Here is a 21,469-nt window from a genome sequence, read left to right on the forward strand (position 1 = left end):
AAAGAAGAACTAAAGACTGTTTTTAAATTCTCACGAATATATCCATTTCCCTATTAGCAGTAGATATGATAGAAAAGAATATGTGACAAATTAAGTTGCCTCAACTTTAAGTTGAGAGTTTGTCAGTACTCAGAATTGAAGGTGTAAAATACTATAGAAAAATACATGAACACTTAGCTTCTGTAAGAGTCTACAAACTAGAAGAGTGAAACGCTTAAAAGATACAGAGAAAAAGTATCTGTGGGGAAAGGGGAGCTTCATTATAGAAGCCAGAACCTGGAGCACATACCTGTGTTGCAATAAAAGAAAACTTAGAATTTATATGGCCAGAAAAAGAAGACTTGATTCAGGCGTACATACAGTGAGATGTGTATATATGTGGAAAATGTAATAAAACAAGGCAGGGGAACTCTATGAATTATATCAGAATTAAAATATTTATTAGAGGCAGACAATAGCTGAATTTATATTACAAAAATTAAAAGAAAAAAATCAACAGTGGGGAAGAAAAATTCTGCCATTTCTAAAACAAAGGAAAGAGACCAAGAGGGAGAAATTTTGAGGTAAACATGATACATATGAACAATAGAGAGGTGCCATTTTACAGAAAGGTAGCTGTACAGAAGATGAAAAAACAACTTAATGTGATCATCAATGACATACAATTTTAAAGAACAATCTCTGCAAATTCAAATTTTTTGAATATGCATTAAAATATTGAATGTGACTAGTAAGTTAACAGAAAAAATAAGATTTATATTTTAATTTCTAGAATAAAGATATAAATAGGCATGTAACCCAGGTTATGTACAAAGAAGAAAGATCAGATTGTTTTCATATTACACTAACAGCCTGTAGATAATACAGCAATATCAAGACGGCTTTGAAAAAAGAAAAGCTGACCAGAAGATTTGATCTTCCAGTAATTAGAATAAATTATATGGTTACTATAGTGAAGACAGTAATATTGGGTGCAATGTCAAAGAAATTGATATCTGAAATATACTTATTAAAAAGAGAAGATAATATATAATAAAAATATGAACGGCATAAGACCATAGGGAATGATACATTATTCACAAAATGGTACTGAATGCCTGACTACTTGGGTCACATTACACTATACACCAAAGTAAATTATGAACAAATTAAATATCACCAATGGCTCAAATAGCTAAATGTGAAAAAAAATACTGAAATCCTTTCAGAAATGGGCAATACAAATGAGAAGCTGCTGATCTCAGTGTGGGAAAGGATTTTATTTTAAAGCATAAATGTACAGAAATCACATCCAAAGCAAACCAGAAATGTCTATTTAAGGTGAAAACTTCTGAGTAGGTGAAAACATCTTGAGCAATTTAGGGTGAAAACATCTTGAGCAAAATGAAAGTCAAATATAAGTTTTGTAGTTGGTGAAGAATATGTAAGATCAATTAATATTTTACTAGAGATGTGCTTGTAAATTATTAACATAACATTCACACCTAATTGTGAACAGTGTTTTTGTTTGTTTTAACATGGGACTCTGGTCAATGTTATATGGCAGCCTGGACCGGAGGGGAGTTCAGAGGGAGAATGGATACATGTGTGTATATATACAGCTGATTCCCTTTGCTATTCACTGGAAACTATCATAACATTGTTAATCAGCTATACCCTAATACAAAATAAAAAGTTTTGTTTTTTTTTAAAGTATTGATACTCGAACATAATGGGATTTGTACGCACACCAAAATAACAGGCAGTCCCACAGGATTGCTAGCACACACTCTGAACACATAGTTACTGTATCAACCAACAAGAATAATTTTGTCTTGAGTAATTTTCCTCTTGATGTTTTTCAGTGTGAACGAGAAACTAGTAAAAAATGATAAATATTTAAAAATAGTTTGACTTTTTAAAAGTCATAGGAATATTTGGCATAGGAAACAGGTAGGCCATAGTATTTTCTCTTTCTTAAAGGTCTACCAAACCTATACCCTTATTTTATTTCCTTGAGAACCTAACGTATTCTATGTGTTTTACAACTATTTGAAGCATATTTACTTAGGAAAGGTATTTTTTTATACATTTCATTTTGCTGGATAATTTTCCTTCAATTCATGTTATCAGAGTTGATTCTAGTTTAACCTTTTAAGAGCCAATTTCTATTTTACCCTTAGTCTGAATTATTTGTTCTCTTCTTGGTATCTTCTACATTATTTGAAGGTAACATATCCATATTTTATCTTTCCTAACTGGTTGCCAAATGTATACTTACCCAAAGATTTAACAATCAACTCATTTATCCAAAAATATTAAGAGCAAATGTGCCATTTTATTGCTGTTTTAGAGGTTATTTAATTAATTACATTTTCAAGTCTAGAATGTGTAGTTTTTTAAAAGATAAATCAGTACTAAAATTTTTTAACTCACTTGTATTACAATTGTGTTAAAGAAAAAGAAAATACTGATGTATACAAGGTACAAAAATCTTTTATTTTTTTCTATTCCAGTTCATGGCATTATACACAACAATTTGCGGTTCTTTTTTAACATAAGAGTCATTTTGTTTTTTCACATTCTTGGGAATTCCAATCAGCTTAATTGTTTGACAGAATTTTCCTGCCTTTTCTCAGAAGGTGTAAATTTTTCAAGTGCCAGCACATATACTAGAATATTTCCCAGGAGTGGCAGCTAATTGCAGTTTGGTTTACTGGGACTTTTGTTTGAGGGCCTTTTTTTTTCGTTTTATACCAATATGCTCTACATTTGAAATGCAGGACTTAAACCAATGCCTTCCAAGAAAAAAAAAAAAAAAAATCTAATAGCTATACTCTGCAAAATTACTTTGCCATGATAGCTACATACTTAAAGTTGAATTGCATTCATTTTTCACTGACATTAGTTGGTACTTTTGCTAAAATTAAAGTAGTTTTTACTTCTTGTAACAAATCTAGAGTATTAAAAATTAGGCTTATGCCTCATTCTGAAAATACAGATGGTTTTTTTCTCAAGCAAAATGTGTTCCTTTGCTATTGAACAATTTACATTAAGGACCCTCATTTTGTCTTCCATCCCATCTAATATTATCTCCCTAGAATACCCTTCAAAAGAATATAATTCATAAAACTTGATAGAAAAGAATCATACTTTCTTACGTCAAATATTTGTATTCTAGAATATAATTGTCATTTCAACAGCAAAAGTGCTCTACAGTACAGTTTTTTAGTAAAGCACTTCCTGAGAGACCAATAAAATCAAACACATTATGTATGCACTCAGGATATTTAAAGATGGTCTATAAATATCTATGATGAGAAGACAAACTTATTTGATGATGTTAGACATATATTCATTTACCACTGAAAAAAGGAATAAATCCATTAACATGGTTCAATTACTAAATGCACTTTCCAATTCTTAACTCATTTTTGTCACCCTCATAAACTACTTATTACACTCTGAATTCTGTGACCTTCAGCTTCTGTAATTCACACATCTGACTTGAAATTAAATGATTATTGATACACATTTTCTATATTCTCAACACTTCTGAACGAATTTTAAAATGGATATGAATTGATATGCAGGTTGTCATATGTTGTCGAATAACTTGAACTCTAGTTTCATACTATCAAAGAGACAATGATTCTTTTAAATAAGTCACTATGTCACCATCAGTTACAAGTATGCAATCAATTATGTTAAATGCTCTTTATCTCTAGAATGGCTTGATGAAATTTAACTCCATTTAAACAGCAACAACAACTCTTTAGATTGAGCAGGTTAGGCCAAGTGATTTGAATATTTAGTTGTGAAGGGATGTGGTAGGTTCTATTTTTAGCTATCACTTATACTAGTGCATCTCCTGCAGTGCTGCTGCCCATGGGCGGATTATACATGTGTGTTCTCCTGGCCCCCTGACTTCTTTAGTCCCATGAGATGAAGACAAACCTGACATATGCTACTTCTGAGAAGGAGCTTAAGTGCCAGCATGTAGCCTGTCATATCTGTTCCACATAGAGGCTATTTCTTCAACCTGGTACCCAGAATTAAGACAGTATAGAGCTGAGCAACAGAAATGTGTTCCAAAAGCCTATCTTGGTTGAGAGAGGGGCCATAAATGGAAGTATGGTAAATCAAATCCCTGATGACATTTTGTCCTTTGTGTTATTCTGTTAATATTTTCTTCATTAATTATGATATATATTCTATTTCTTTGGAAACATGAGTGAATATTAAGCAAAGTTTATGGAAAAAAAGATAAGGATTTTGTTGGTACAATGGAAACGCTACACAAATGCTAATTTAAGAAGTGATCCCTGTGACATTTCTCTGCCCCTAGAAACATCAAAAGTAGAAAATACAGAAACATTTACCCTTAATAAGTAAATTTAGCAGATTGATATGCTAAGTGAAAACAATAAATATGAATATCATTCTCAAATCATGGCATAAGCAATTTAGCTACTTACAATGTCAATTACAAAACCTCAATTAGTTCACCCTCTCTGGAGTTTCAGCAAAATTAGTAGAATTGCTACTTACTCACCAAAAACAAGTAACCACTCTACATAACCTAAATATTAGTTCACTTTCTTAGAGCTTGTGTCTGAGAAATAGCTCAGCTACTTTCTCCAGTTACTGAAATTTTCACCTTGACTTGATTTGTGTTACACTGGAAAAAATAATTTTGCTTGACTTTAGAAGATAAAGTAATACCTATTATCAAAATGGGATTTTATATTGGGTGGGGAAATTATTGAAAACAAACTGTGAGACAAAGGATATGATAGGAATAAATGGGAAATAGTTGACCGTTATTCAATTTCTTAAACATAAATTAGACATTTTTGTAAACTGACTTTTTCCAAGATTCTGGAGTGCCGCTCAATACTATGAAAAGTTAGTAACTGAACACACAATTTCTAAAATAACTACCAAAAAATTGTTTAAAACCTAGACCTTGATGTAACTGAATAACTTTATTCCCTGTTTTTCATCAGTGTTTGTCCCTGAAGTTAACTTAACACAGATTTAGAAATAATAAACTACTGAAAATCTAAAATTTAATTGAATTAAGGAATTCAAATAAATTTTTAATCCAAGACAGAGAACTCTTAGTATCATGTAGCTTTAACATTGAATATACCATGCTTATCTTTGGGTTTAATTAGGTAGGGAAAAAAGACATAAATGAATTAAATCTTCTTATTTGCATATTTTGGGAAGAAAAAATAAAACTAAAAACTTAATATTGATAAAGGCAGATCTGGGAATCACATGTTTACATTACACAAATAAATACTTTCTGACTCAGAATATCTTGTCAAAATTCTCAGGAAAAATAATAGCATTTTTTATGTGTACATTTTTCAAAATTAAAGGAGTAGCTAGAATATTTAATTTCAAAATGCAAAGTCCGTATGGACTTCATGCTTTATCCTAACTAATGGTCCTTTAACACGGAAGGTCATTTTCAACTTTTAGGAACAAATTTAAAAATACTATCTGCAATATAAATATGACAAATATAATTTTCCTAGGTCATCTGCAAGCTTTTCCATCAGAGGCACAGAAATCAAATTTCTTTTCTTTCTCTCAGAAACTCTTGAAGTGCCAAGACTTTTCAGCTATATTTAGACTGTCCAACTGTAGTTCTAGCTGCTCTATGTCTTATAGCTCAAATTCTGGGTTAGAACCTCTATAGTTGCTGGCCTATCAATGACCTGTTACAACCCTGGGTCTTGTTGGTCCAGACTATTTTTTTTTGAAAATGGCATAGATATACAATATTCTCTGATTTTTAAGAGGCCAAGAAAGATACTCTCTTGAAGACTCTGAACATACTGTCCCATGAGCATATGCTCTGATTTTTTTCCCTTGTAATTTTTCAAGCCAAACTGTGTTGTCTCCACCTAATGTTGCGAAAACATTGGGTGAAAGCCCAAAGTGATTCTAAGGCTCTGGTATGGTTCTGTGTAACCTGGCATCTTTCCTGGAACTTAACTTTGTTAGGCAGCTATTTCAATAAACAAAGTGAGTAATAGAAAAGACACACAACCAGACGAAATGCCACTACCTGCATTTTCTCTACAACCCGGTAAGGAACTGCCGCTGCTGCTAAGCCGCTTCAGTCGTGTCCGACTCTGTGCAACCCCATAGACGGCAGCCCCCCAGGCTCCCCCATCCCTGGGATTCTCCAGGCAAGAACACTGGAGTGTAAGGAACTAGTACTTGTTAATTATTAGAATCTGACACCATGAACTGGGGTTTTATAACCTATCCAAAGGCCTTTTATACTGGTTGGATTTTACTTTCAAATATATTATTTTTTTCTCATAGAAATCAGGTCATTGAATTTTATTTGTAGAAATATTATTTGTATCAATTAGCTACTGCTCTGTAACAAACTAACCCAAAGTTTAGTGGCTTGAAATGATAATCATTGGTGCAAGTTCTTTGACTCTAGAGTCGTATGACTCAGAAAATTCAATAAAAAATTATGGTATAATGCTTCTGTGGAATTTGTGACAGATTATAATAAAAGCCTCAAAACAATGACCCCAGGGTTGTGGAGGAAGGCTTTGTCACCTTCAGTAAAGATATTCTCACCAACTAAAAGTAATTCCTGGCCTATTACTGGGTCAGAAAAAAGACTAAGCCCCTGATCACAGGACATCAAGTGGCGATTTGACTTTACCTTCTCAAGATGGGCTGGGTATTGTAAAATTCATTGACTAATAATCTTGGGCAACAATCCATGAATGGAAATGCTATATTTAGAATTTGGTCCAATCAGGTCCATAGGGCCTAAGTAAATTACATTAAAAATACAAAGAACACATGGCTCATGATATCTGTCAGACATATGAGTGACAGACATGACATCTGTCACTGTTGGGCTAGTGCTTCTCCCTGAGTTTGCACCTATGGCCTCATGGAAGTTCTTAAATGCCAGCTGATGAAGGATGAAAACACTCAAGCCTGATTCCCGAATAGGTCACTTCAGTACATTGCTGGACATCAAAAATACGGACTGCGGCTGTACCGCAGCCCTAGCCTTGGGTGACCCTATAGGCCAGTGCTGAGAAGATACCTTCCCATGGGGAGAAATATGAGAAGTGAACTTGCTTGGTTAACTCTGTAGAGAGCAGGGTAGTCTGGGGCAAGCACATAGACTGATTCATAAAAAGTAAAGAATGGTTTTGCTTGCCAGCCAGAGGCCTGGAAGGAAACAGTCTGGAAGACTGAAGATAAAGAAGTCAGCAGACTTATGGGAGTGGGCACAGGCCATGAAGATCATTTGGTTCAACTTAATATCTTAATGTCTACCACAGCGTAAGTGTACCAGATGACTTAATCAGTTGAAGTCCTCTAACTCTATCTTTGGGCTTCCCTAGTGGTTCAGAGGGTAAAGAATCTGCCTGCAATGTGGGGAACCTGGTTTTGTTCCCTGGGTTGGGAAGATCCCCTGAAGAAGGGAATGGCAACCTGCTCCAGTATTCTTGCCTGGATAATCTCAGGGACAGAGGATCCTGGAGGGCTATGGTCCATGGGGTCTCAAAGAGTCAGACGTGACTGAGCGACTAACAACTTTCACATAACCTCTGTCTTTATCCACTTAGAGCTTGTATAATACACTCATGAATGGAGTGGCCATGGTAGCAAAAACTGAGACCATGCACGGACCCCAAGCTCCCTCTCACCAAGACTGACATAACTCCTATCACTGTTGATCGGCTCAGGCTTCCAGCAGCAAAAGTACAACTGAACCCTTCAAAGAGACTACCCAGGCACCTGATAGCAAACTGACTATATCAGAGCGCTTCCTTTGGAAGTGGATCCTCAAGATCCACTGTTCTTACTAAACAACATACTATTTGGAAGCAATCAACCTAATAAAATAATGGAATTACTTCATAAAATCTCAGTTAAGGTGGTAGCTTGGGAAGACCCTGTTTGGTTAGGGAGTTGTATTCTAAGATGCTGTACATATACACTGAATCAATATCTGATACATTTTATAGTGTCCATAAGACCTAGAATGTATGAGTCTAAGGATCAAGAGACAGAAGCAGGAGCAGCTCCTGTAGAAATCCATTTGCAGCACTGATGTTTTGGACTTTTGCAACTTGGCTTGGCTAGATGAAAAATTCTTGTTCTTGGGATAGGGGATGAGTTTGTTTTTTACTTTTTCACTTTCATGCACTGGAGAAGGAAATGGCAACCCACTCCAGTGTTCTTGCCTGGAGAATCCCAGGGACGGGGGAGCCTGATGGGCTGCCGTCTATGGGGTCGCACAGAGTCGGACACGACTGAAGTGACTTAGCAGCAGCAGCAGCAGTAATGGAATCACTGAACTTAAAGCTATACTTACTGCTGTTTAAGTATGGATACTCAAGCAGGGAACCAACAGGCACAGAAAATAGCTGCTATACTCATCAGGATAATGGGCCCTATTATTGATGAGAAGGTAAGGTTGCTTCTGTACAATGGGAGTTGGAGAAATGATTCAGGAACCCAGGGAATTCATTGAGATGTGTATTGGTGCTTCCGTGCTTGGTGAGAGCAGTGAACGGTCCACTACAGCAAAGAAAGCCTGGAAATGTCAAAAAATTAAGAGCTCAAATCTGTCAGGTCTGAAGGTGAGGAACATCTAGAATGAGTGGCAGAAGAGGTAGATGATGAACATCAAATATGGCCTCAGACACAGTAGTGGTAGAGGAGTGTAACTTATTCTACAATAACTTTTTTATTGGCTCTTTTTTACAAACTGAGGCCAGCCACCATCTAGGTTAACTTGAGGTCCAAGTCACTTTGAGTATTTTAAGAGGGGAACTGCATCACATCCTTCTTGTGTCCCACCTCACGTCCTCTTGGCTTGAGCTGTGACACCAGCTGCAGCTGGTGTAAACAGTTCTCTGAGGGTTTCAAGTCCCTTTGTCCTGACTACATCCTACCTCAAGCATATGCCATGTATCTTTCACTTTCTGCCATAGATATTCTCTAGTATATGGAGTAGGACACTAGAAAGAGTCTTCTTGGTACACAAAAATACACATTCAGTCTGAAAGTTAAAAAGATTGAAAGATACTATTCCATCCTAATCCAAAGGGATGAAAAGCTGATGAACAAATGCACCATCCTGTTAATCCTTGGGTGAAAATTGTGACATATATTCTAGCCACTTTGACCAACTCAGTGATGTCCCTTGTAGTGCCTTTACCTTTTCATCCTATTCTGTTTCACTCTTGCTAGTTTTGAATTCTGGCTTTCTGGGATTATCTCCCAAATAAACTAGCTGCAACACAATTCCTAATCTCTAATTTTGCTTTGATGGGGAGGCCAGCCTTAACCAGAAGGCATATATGGCCAAACTATTCGCTTAAAGAGAATTCCAACCTAGCTTCCTATGAAAGGAATGGACCGTTCTTCCACTGAGGTACAGCTGTCTGTCATAAAATTTAGCATAAACAAATACACCATCAAATGCCCTGCTATAAAATGTAACATCTAGCAATTATATACTAAAGGATTTAAGGTGACATCATTCATTACGGTTTTGAATGATTCTCCTGGTTATATGGGAATTTAGTGTTAAGCAGCTATAAAAGCTGCCAAAGGCAAATGTTATTGAAACAAACATTAGCAACTTATGACTACAACCTGGAGCATCCTGACTGTAACTACTATCTCTATTACGGAACCATTAGAAACAAATATAGGTTGTATCCAAAATAATTAGGAAAATAATTTACTTTAAATTTTATACTTATGGATGGAAGAGACTGGGGCATGATCATTATCATTTTTACTTTCTTTGTAAGGCTTTATTGTTCTTTTTCACAACCTATTCCTAAATAGAGACAGAGGAGGGGTAGGGAATGAGTAATCAATCTTCCCAGGGAAAATAAGCAATGTTCTTCCATGAGTTAAATTAAATATTTTGAGGAAAAAAACATTTTAAGTGGCAAAAGTAATATTATCAAGGGTAATATCAAGTATGCATTCACAGAATGAAAATCTTAACCAAGAATTTAAAAATAAATTCCACAGTCTTACTTTAAAAATAGGCATTTACACATTTTTATTTTTTTGGAAAGGATGATATGCATTTGATATTATGATTCTCCCAAGTTAGTGCAATGGCATTTTGTTACCTGACTTTTACTAAATTATAAGGTGGTTTAAAGAGGTAGGCAAATATCTGGTAAAAATTGAGCATTAACTGTTAAATATCATCCCTGAGAATTCAGGATTGAATTTCAACTTTCCTCCTGGAGTAATTTTAACTCATTATTTCCTATAGTCTTCAAAGACTTGTGATCTATATAAATATCCACTTTATTGATCAGGAGTCTCATTGCATACAATGAGGCCTTCTAGTTATTAGAAACTTAGAACATACACTGAAGTTGCAAAGATAATCTCATTGCTTCTGATTAAATATGTGTTAATGCACTGATGCTCAAGAACCATCAAAATTTCTTAAATTACATTTTAACTATACTATTTCTTATTTAAAAAGTGTAGCATGAGCTGAGTATTTGTCATTTAATTTGTAAATTCATGAAGAAAGATGACTTCATAAGTCTCTGAGTCATTAACAATTAATAAGATTTATTCAATATAACAATCGAATGACTGGGAAGAAATCTTGAATTTTATGAAGCCCTACACATTTCTCTCTTTTGACACTGTAAATTATGTTATTTCCAAAATCAAACTCAGTGAGTGGTAACAAAAAAAATTCATGTTTGGATCCAAAAGAGGGATTACAGTATCTCACATACATTCTTATTTAAGCAATACAGTATATATTTAGATTCAATAAATCTTCCTAATATTTGACTACATATTTATTTTCTAACAGAAATGAGTGTTGATAAAATTCATCAGTCAATAACAGCCAAGAGTAACATCCTTACGTAAGTCATGGAAAATACACTTTCATGTTCAGGATAAAAATCACACAAGTATGTCATTGACTCCCCTGAACCCTCCATTCCATGACAAGACAGAGAAAGGACTGCCATCAGATGAATGGCATCTGGGCCATGGTATTTCAGGTTTGTATTTTAAATATTCCATAAAGCGAGCCCTCCACTGAACGCCTCGCCAGAGCACCCAGCCAAATCAAATCAGCAAAGTTAGTGTTGAAACGCCAACTCGCCACCAGATGGCAGCAATGCTTTTATGAATAATGCAGCATTCTGTGTAGTCCATCTAAGATTTTCTATGTTAATAATAGAACAATCCTTACTTTAGTAAAAGATTTGTTCGTAATGAGGCCAGCCATTTTTTTTTTCATGTCACTAGTTATATTTTGTGGGATCTATTTTCTTTCTAGAATTACAGCCCCCCAAAATATTTATTTTCTTACACATTAAACATTAAATTGCTGTCGAATTTCATTTTGATGTTGTGGTAGAAAATGCCTGTGGCTTGAAACAAATATTTTCCTTTCTGATGGACAAATAACATCTGTGGTTGTAAATGTTACAGTGTAGCTGTCAAAAGAGAAGGGTTTCACATAATTTCCTGCCACCCTCATCAGTACATCCTACACATCAAAAGAGCGTACTTGAAACCTCCCTTTGCATGATGTGATTTCAAATCTATCACAGATCTCAAATACCAGAAACTTGTATTCTACATGATCATGGGTGTGAGAAAAACGAAGCATTGTTCAAATTCAAGTTTTTAAAAATCCCCCCAAATTATCAAGGTCTATATTACTTGGGAAGAGAATCCTCAATATCAGTGTTTCTTTCCCTTTTTGAGCTGTTTGCACCATTTGTTAATTTTCCCACTGTAAATTTTTTTGGTTTGCACATGTTCACCAAGGAAGTCAGACTAGAATTTCTCCTAGTGCTGGAAATAAAATGTTAGGCAAACTGGTGGGATGAAGGCCAAGCTTTCTGCTAAAAAAGAAATTCATCTAAACCTTCCTTAAAAGTGAATGCCCCTTCCCTGGTCAAATCACCTCACACTGATCTGTTATCTGAAAACAGTTTAAACAGCTTCCTTCCTGATTCCTCCCAGGCTTCAGGCGTTTCATTTCATCCTTTCACTTAGGTCACCTCTCAACATCCTGTTTTGTTAAGATAAAGGAGCAGCCTCCTCTCTTCTTTAAATACCGAGAATCTTTAACTGTCATGCAGTGTTCATAGCTTCGCTTTTGAATATTTGTTTTCTACTAAATTTTTAGTAGCGTATTTACCTCATATATTAAGAGGCTGCATAGATTCTACAAGTGGCTTCTCCAGTTCTGTATGAACGCTGGCAATTTCTTTTCATTTTAACCATGGCTATTTTTTGTCCTCGTGTACATTTCAAACCTTTGTTTATGGATGTTTGCTGTTATTTTCTTATATTGCTTTAAATACTGCTCTGAGGTTTGAGAGTTCTGCTCACCACTGCCCAGATTTTTCTCTTGCTCAGTGGCTTATGGTATATAAATGCTGTGAATATATATTCTCTTGCCTTCAGATCCAGCCTCATTACCTTATGTTTCTAAAAATTGAATGATGTCAACTATTTATCTGCCAGTGATTCTACACTATCCAAAAACACTCAATTTTATTTCACCCTGTGTCATCCTATGGACAAGCTATAAAATATGATACCCTCTACTGGCCCCATCTATTATGTACCAACTTTAGGGATTAAACTCTTCCTTCTTCTGGAAGAAGTCTGCTTGCTTAAAAAAATAAATAAATAAAGACATATTTATCGTGAAATAAATATGGCTTCTCTCCTTTAAAATACAAAATTAAAACTTTGAAACAGATATGAAAAGGGAATCAGTTGGTTCGAATGTTGTTTTGCTAGCATCAATATAATCTTTTGTACTTAACAAGGTGAAAATTACAAGTGGAAAAACAGTAACGCTTGACGATTCTGCTCTAATACCATGAAATCCCTCATTGGCAGTGGTGGCTTTTGCTCAGGTGGGTGTCATGAAATCCTAACTTTGATTCCATGTAACTCAGCTAGCCACTCTCTGGTTCTGTGATCATGGGGAACTGCACTGTTAGCCCATGCAAGGCTCAGTGACCAACACACCAGTTCGACCGAAACATCAAGAAACAGAGCATGTTTCATAAGAGGAGAGGATGTAAATCATGATGTCAACAAATGAAGAACAGCATGTTGCATTTAGCTTGGTGTCAAACTAAACTCTAGAATTTATTCCAAATGGACAACTTTTGTCTTTATGCAGATGGAGCCGGCCCCTTAGGTAACACACACCTATCCTTTTGCTAAAACATTAGAAGTCTAAGAAGCCACACTGACATTTTCGTGTTTTTTTTTTTTTTTCTTTAATTTTGACTAATTTTATTTTATTTTGGAAGCTTAAAATCTTGGTTCTCTTGGCTGATTTGGGACTGAAAGTTACTAGTGTGGCTGTTGTCAATCTTGACTCTCAACCAGTAGCATTCTACTCTGATGATAGTTTAAAAACAAATGAAGAAAGTGTGATAGTATTGTGCCTTCTGATAGTATAACAAAGAAGCTGTGCAAATGAGTCCATATCTTAGATGACCAAGCCTTATGGCATAACCAGTCAACATAAGCTTCCTATTATTTTCTTTGATGATACACTCACACTATTAGTATTTTAACTCTATACTTCAGATTATACCTGTTTTTTTCCAGACATATTTATTATTTCTGAAAAGATGAATCAGGAAAAAAAAAAATAAGACAGTGGTTCTCAAGTAACATGGGCTGAACAAATAGTGTTTTTCATTTGAGGGATTTACTTGCCATCATGGACTTGTTTCTATTTCTCTTTTCATCAGCCAGATTATTAACTTACTCTTTGAGTCTCACCTTGAGGTCTTGCAATCTTTATTTCCTGCCTCCAGACTCTCTCCTTTGCAGTGAAATTTATACACTCCTATATGCTAATACTCTTAAATCAAGTCTCCAATTATGAAAAATTATCTCATTGCATTCATCAAAATTCTTCTGCGCAATCCCACTGGTAAAAATGAAGTTAAAATTATAAAAATAATTCTCTCTTCCCCTTCAATCAGGAAAAAAATATATCCTGGTATCTCATCAGGAGAATAAAAAGATTTACTATTGTCTCTTATTTGGGGGCATAGTTGTTGTACTTGTCTCTAAGTTCCCTTTTGCGAGATGCTCTCAGTAACTTGGTAGAGGCTTTCCAGGCAAAATGCTTTTCTTAAAGTGTTAACTGGGATATGACATTAATTAAATAACTTGTATTGATTAAATATTACATTAATTATACTATTTGTTTATAGACTAGGATACTAAAAATAATTTCAGTTTGAGAACGCATATTTTTAGATAATGAATGAAGAGATTTTCAATGGTACATTTCACCTTTGTCTCTTGGTTAAGTTCAAAGGCAGTGCAGAGAATACATGTGGAACAGAGACTCTGAATTGTATTTCATAGAGACCTACCTCTCCTACCCATATTCTTCCCAAATCCACATCTGGAACTGTTAATGCACTGTGAGATGATGTGGTTAGATGATGAATACAACCCAGTCTTATTTATCTTAAAAATCAATCTTCTGAAGTTGCTTTCAAATACAGGACTGCTTCATTTTAACCTTAACACAGACAGGAGGCAGGTGAGTTAAAGTTTCTCTCTCATTTCTTCGGTGTGACAAGCCGTAAACTGGAGGAGGGATCCTACTGTGGGTTCTACATAAAGTTACAGCTGACATCGCCCAAACTGGAACACATGTCCCTAGATGCCTGTGTTCTCTCCCCTGCACCTTCTGAATGATGGATGAATATCTAATAGGTAGATAAAATGATTGGGGACAAGCAAGAAAGGGGAAAAAAAACTGTATGAGACATTAAGGCTGCTCTTACTCTGGTTTATTTTTAATGCCATGCCTTTTAAGATACTGTGAGTAATTCTCTAAAGTGAAACCAGCTTTACTCGAAATCTAATGCATATATGAATGCGAAGAATCATCCTTTTGCATTTAGTCTAACTACAAGCATTGAAAAATGAAAGAGAAAATTGGTAAAAGCTCAGATTTATTTTAAACCATCACTTTTAACAGAAGGAAATGGATAAAAGCAAAATACCAGTAGTTTTCCTTTTGGCTTAAAATGACATTTTCCAAGATGTTATTAAATTATCTTTGCATTAATAAACTTAAGTAGTACTTAAAGATTTTAAGCTAAGACATATTCAGATCAGGAAAAGCAATCAAATTATGTCTAAATGTAAAGCATATCCATGGACAATATTACATGAATATGTTGAATATACATTATAGCCAGAAGACTCCATCCAAAGTCACAAAAGAAATACAACTAATGATAAATCTATTTCGAGATTTACTTCTAGGGACAGAACCTGCTCCCTTGAGATATTTTTACACATTAAAAAAAGAATCTCAGATCCAAGAAATTTGGTCATGATTTTTGTTGAGGTTATAAACTGGTGGGGGAGGGGGGGACAGACTTTCATCTTGAGTCATTTCATTTTTTCTGCCTTAAAAGCAGGCAATTGATAAAGTTTTAATCAGTCATAATTCTTTAAGAGTAAAAATATCTTATTTAAACATGTAATGTGTAGATGAGCCTGTTGCATGTTTATGGGTGCATTTATTTTTAATTTTATTTGAAAGGAAACTCAGAAAAACTGAGACCTAGTCACTTCTAGCTCCAATAAAATGTTTAATTATTTCAAATGAGTAATCACCTACTGATGTAATGAAAAAGACCAAGAAAACAGATAGTATATTTCCTATTCTTTACCCTCATTTTAAAAAGTGACTGGAGTTGACACTCAGAAATCATCTTGGATTGCAGAGCCTATAATAGTGGACACAATTTCTTAAAAAAAAATTATGACAGTGAATTTTGTATTTTTATTAAAAATTCAATTTTAGCCTTAATGGTAACCATAGCATTGCTTAAAAGGTATATCCAGTCTCATGGTTTAAAAAAGCAGTATAGGATATAGTCTCTACCTTTGTATATTCTTGGGGGAGGCAAAATTAATTTACATGACAGGATTAAAGAATATTCTAGTACTGAATTAAAAGGCATGGGATTAATTACAATACTTGGGACCATCATATATTTAACAAGGGGTAGCTCCTTAGAGGTTGGGAATGTTTTAGAGGCATATTATCTATTTATTTGAGACGCATACCATGAACTCCTTTCCCCCAGACTTTTAAAAACCTTTAGCTCAGAGAGCCTTATGTTCAAAAGAAGGAAGGAAATCTGAGTGAAGATTTTCCTTCTACTTTGAAACAAGAAGATATCAGAAGTTTAAAAATTACTTATTGTTATAAATTGTTTTGCAACCATTTTCTCATCTGACTGTCCTGTTAGAAAGCTTTGTGAATGCTTGATGTACCCGTGAGGAAAGAGAGGAAGGTGACAGAAGCACCGCTCATGTTACAGATGCTGCCTGACAACACTGCCATCCTTTCACATGGTTTTATTTAGTTATTACAACTCCCTCTCTGTAAATGACACTTAGGATTATTTAAGATTATGTTGTAATCCTTTTAATCCTCAGTGCTTTAAATTTCAGGCTAAATACCAAAGAGCAAACTAGCACTTAGCAGGAATGTTTAAAACATGTGATTTGAACATAAATCTTTTTATTCATTCTTTCCCTGATGAAGACCTAGTGTTGCTCTTAAGTTAACTAAGAAAACTTGTACCACAGTTCATTTCAAATCATTCGGTTGCTAAATGCTTTCTCAAGCTACATCAGACTTGTGACAGTCCTTGACAATTATGCTAAACGAAGAATTGAACAAAAGTTAGCAGCAATGAACATTTACTACTTTAGTTTAGAATATGTATGATCTTTTTTTTTTAATAAGTGCAATACGTTTTTCAGTGTTAGTGTGTGGGAAGAACAAGTGTATGGGAAGAATCACACTATTTCCTAATGTCAAGCTATTAGATGTGGATTGCATCATATATGCATACGTCTACATACAATTATACTTTTTAAACACATTATGATTTGTCTAGGTATGCTTTATAATAGAAGCTGTTAATAATTTTAAAAATATGTTATTTATTATTAAGGTCAATTAGGAAAAACTGTTCTATTATAAAATAGGCAGATGTTCTTCAACTCAGCCAGTGAGCATCATTTTGATTTACTAAGAGTAGCTGAATACAAAATCTAATTAATTAATGCTATCACAGTTATGCTATCATGTACCAGTCAAATAAGAATGAATCTATACCAAGAGTTTTTAATAAGACTGTGAAAAAAATCTGACTTTTAATACAAAGAAGGAAATGAACAACTCAAATATCCAAATGACATATACGAAGGAAACAGATGAAATCCATCCTTTCTTTGTGTCACAAATATTTGCTTTTGAGTCTTTCAAGCATATCTCAGGCATGTAATTTTTTGTTTGCTTTCCTCTTCATTTTAAGTTCATCTTCTCTAGAGACATCGTAATTATGTGGCATATAATTGCTAATCCATCAACTTTTTCACGACAGATTTCAAATTTTAAATTATTTCTAATTTTGCTCTTCTTTGATTTTTCTTGAACCAAAAATCTCAATAGTCATTAGCTATCTGTAATCTATAATTCATAGACTGAGATTGAACACCATGCCTAATTCAAACTTGGAATTCTAAAGCTATTTCTGATGTAGCACATCAGCTAAAGCTGTGATGGTCTTTTTCAGTCAGGAAGAAATGCTTCATTATTCTGTAGGTAATGAAACCCTTGTACACACACACTCACATACTCAACAATACCTTAGTACCATGTTTTTGAGATATAATCATGTTTATTCTGATCATTTGAGAGTTATACCAGCTAATGTACCTAATCAAATATTGATGCAAGTCATCTAGATTTAGCTCTCTGGCAAATCCTTTCTGATGTTTTTTCATTAACAACTATAAAAGCTATTTATATTGTTCCTCTCAAAAGACTTACTTTCATGGGTTGCCACTATGGATAGGAATTAGTAAATTTTACCTAAGCTTATGTGTTTAGGTGATGAAAAGATTCAGCATGACAAGAAAACCACATGATTCACCCTAAAAAGAATGAAGCAGGAAATGAAATCTTAATCTTTCTTTAGTTTTATTATTCACAACATCCTTATCATCACCTCTTGTTTTTCTAAACTAAAGGGTACAAGACAAAAACTGGCAACCTAGATTAAGAAAACTGAAGTCCCGTGGGCTACTCAGGTACATTACAAACAAAACTAGCTGGTAAGATTTTCACCTCTGGAAAACTAATAAAATGAGAATAGTTTTAATATTTCTGGGAGTATCTACATTCAGAAATATGAAATATGAGTAAAATATTATAACAGAGGTAGCTAGTCACACTCAGAAAAGGTTAGGATGATGCATATTATCAATATAGGTGGTTTAAATATATATCTATACATATTACATTCATAGCTGTGTAAAATTATACTTGAATATTTTTCTTCTATATTCACAGCCTGTACACATCATTTATATTTGATTATTATCCTCATTTGTGAGCTAATATAACTCTTTATAAAGTTAACAGAAGAAACTGAAAAAGTCTTCCTTAATTCAACTCTGAGAGTTTGTTTCTATTATCCAAGAATTGCGTCAATATCAAATTTTAACATCTTTATTTTACAACACTGGTAATTAGGATGCTAAACTAACAACACATAATAAAACTAAACCCCTTAATTCACCTTATCCAGTTCAGAACTAGTCATACTAATTATCTAGGTTGTCATAGAGGCTAGGATTATAACACCAAATTTTCTTATTTATAGCAGAATTAAAAAAGCAAGAAATTGGGAGACAGAATATACCACTGATCTACAATTCCTCACTTTAAAGCACAATTTAATTTTACTTCTTGATTCTGTAAGTTCACCTTCTAATCACTTTCAGTTTTAGTCCTTTGATTTCTTGGCAAATATATTTAGTTTTCTATACTTTATTCCTTTTTTTTTTCTTCTTTCTTTCCTTTTTTCCTTCTTCCTCTTCTTTGGGTTAAACCAAAAACAAAAGCAAAAACTCTACCCTATAAAAATGAACGCCTAAACAGAATTCAACTATAATCAGAAAAAATAAGTTATTCCATAATATTTTGAAAGTGCTCTGTTTTTTTTTTTTTTAAATTACTGTGAGTAAATTATTTGGCTAGACCTCATTAAGCATCTGAAAAATGCAAAAACAAATTGAAAATCAGGTTCTTCTTCCCAATGAGTGATCAGATAAAAAATGCCACCTACCTATTCTTCTATAAGACCCTATACATTAATTTTAGTGATGCATTTAAGAATAGAGTTGATTTTTCTTTAAGGGCTAAAATGGTCTCAGAATACACTTAATACAATAATTATAATGATCTAGTTCTTACTAAATGATATAAATTCTAAAACAAACCTATAAAGTTCTGGGTTACTTTGGAGATCTAAAAGTAAATTAAATGTCATATAAATATAGAAAAAAGATCAACTTCTACAATCTGAAGTTATTAATTGCCAAAGGGATTTTAGTAACATCATACATGAAATATTGTTTTCCCATTTCCTTTCTTTGAAGGATTTCATCTGGTTCTTTCCATTCAAAGCAGCATGATTGAAATTATCAATCAGATATTTTTTCAAAAAAACAAATTATATAATATGAAAACACTGATTTATATAACTGTTCAGCTCTCTCCATCCCCCAAGTTACACTGGTAGATATAATTTATGACTGGAAGGCAGGAATGGCAGTGAATGCAAATAGTTTATTATAATTAGTGAATCTTAGTTTGTTTATATTTGAAAATCCTACACTAAATCTATGTAAGCTAAGCATTCTAGGTTTGAATCCCAAACAGCTATCAAATACACTGTAAAAGTCAATGACTTTTGGGTATGTAATTAACCACCACACAATAAACATTTTGTGTTTAGATAGCAACCAGTCACCAGAGAAAAGCAACAAACAACCAAAATCTGACAAGGAAGAGAAGCCAGTTTTTCACAATGACCTCGGCACAACTAGCTCAAGCTCATGAAAACATCTTAACAAGGTAGTCTTGTTTTGATTACCCAAGAGAGCTAAGATTTAGAAAGAATAGGAACAATTTGAATCTATGTAACATTCTTACCTGAAAGACATTCTTTCTGCTTGATTTTTCCTTGGCCCACTCAATATGTGCCCCACACAAATCCACACTTTCTGGTTTGTTCCCAGCTTTCTGTAAACAAAAATGCAATAAGAAGAAATGCACACAACACTGGTGATGCATGTCAGAAAAAATAAGTTATTGATTTAATAACTATATATTAATGGCATAAAGGCTTTCTTCTTTCTCTTTTCCAGTTTCAAATAGATATTCTCACACTCTTGTTCACTGCAGCATTATTTACAATAGCCAAGACATGGAAATGATGTGTCTGTCAATCTATCAATGGATAAATGCATAAAGAAAATGTTTACATATATATACACACATATATATAAAATATTGTTGCTTTCTTGTTTGGTAACTAAGTTATATCTGACTTGTGATCCCGTGGACTGTAGCCTACCAGGCTCCTCTGTCCATGTGATTTCCCAGGCAAGAATACTGGAGTGGGTTGCCATTTCCTTCTCCAGAGGATCTTCCTCACCCAGAGATCAAACTCATGTTTGGCAGGCAGATTCATTACCACTGAGCCACCAGGGAAGCCCATATATAATGCATAAATATGTGTGTGTGTATATATATATATATATATATATGTAAATCAGGTAGGGTAAGACAAATTCTTCTTGATCTCAGATACATGCAGAGTCTGAAAGTCTAACTCATGGAAACAGGGTGGTTACCATGCACTGAGGTAATGGGAATAAATTTGTTAAAATGTACAAATTTTCAGTTATAAGATGAATAAATTCTGGGGATCGAATATACAGCATGGTGACTATAGTTAACACTGTAAATTACTAAGAGAGTAGATCTTAACATTTATAACCACATAAATACACACACAGAAACTTAACTATGTGAGCTGATGAATATTTTTAGTAGCTAATCTTAGTGTGGCAATAATTTCACAATGTACATGTATATCAAACCATCACATGATACACCTTAAACTTACACAATATTATTTGTCAATTATATCTCAAGAAAGCTGAAAAAAAGGGAAAAATAATAAATTTAAAAGATCAATTGTATGGCTTTTAAGAATTCACTTTTCTGGCTTTTAAGACTATACACATAAGTGTAATATATATTTATATATTTGTATTTAGTCAATTTAGATCAGATAGATTATGGCATGTGCTTCCTTTTATACAATACAATGTGGGTGTTACTTAAATGCTGTTTTTACTTCAGTAATTCATAATAATCAATTAATGGGAATGTCCTCTAAATTTGTCTCTTCATATTTTCATTTGGTTCAAGTGCATCATACGTACATAACTTCCAATCTGCATAACTCTGAACATTAAAATAAAAACTTACCTGTTTGGAAAATTTCTTTACTAT

The 21,469-nt window shown here is 33.9% G+C and overlaps 1 protein-coding gene across 1 annotated transcript in view; it reads right to left on the reverse strand.

Annotated features, from left to right (window-relative positions):
- The window catches only part of ARHGAP15 (Rho GTPase activating protein 15), a 678,501-nt gene that overhangs the window by 510,493 nt on the left and 146,539 nt on the right, over nt 1-21,469 (reverse strand). The window contains exon 6 of the mRNA XM_061135692.1: nt 20,099-20,188. Within this exon, the coding sequence (XP_060991675.1) occupies nt 20,099-20,188 (90 nt within the window). The remainder of the gene's footprint in view (nt 1-20,098; nt 20,189-21,469) is intronic.

The sequence above is a fragment of the Dama dama genome, chromosome 33 (genome assembly GCF_033118175.1).
Source record: "Dama dama isolate Ldn47 chromosome 33, ASM3311817v1, whole genome shotgun sequence".
NCBI classification, from domain to species: Eukaryota; Metazoa; Chordata; class Mammalia; order Artiodactyla; family Cervidae; genus Dama; species Dama dama.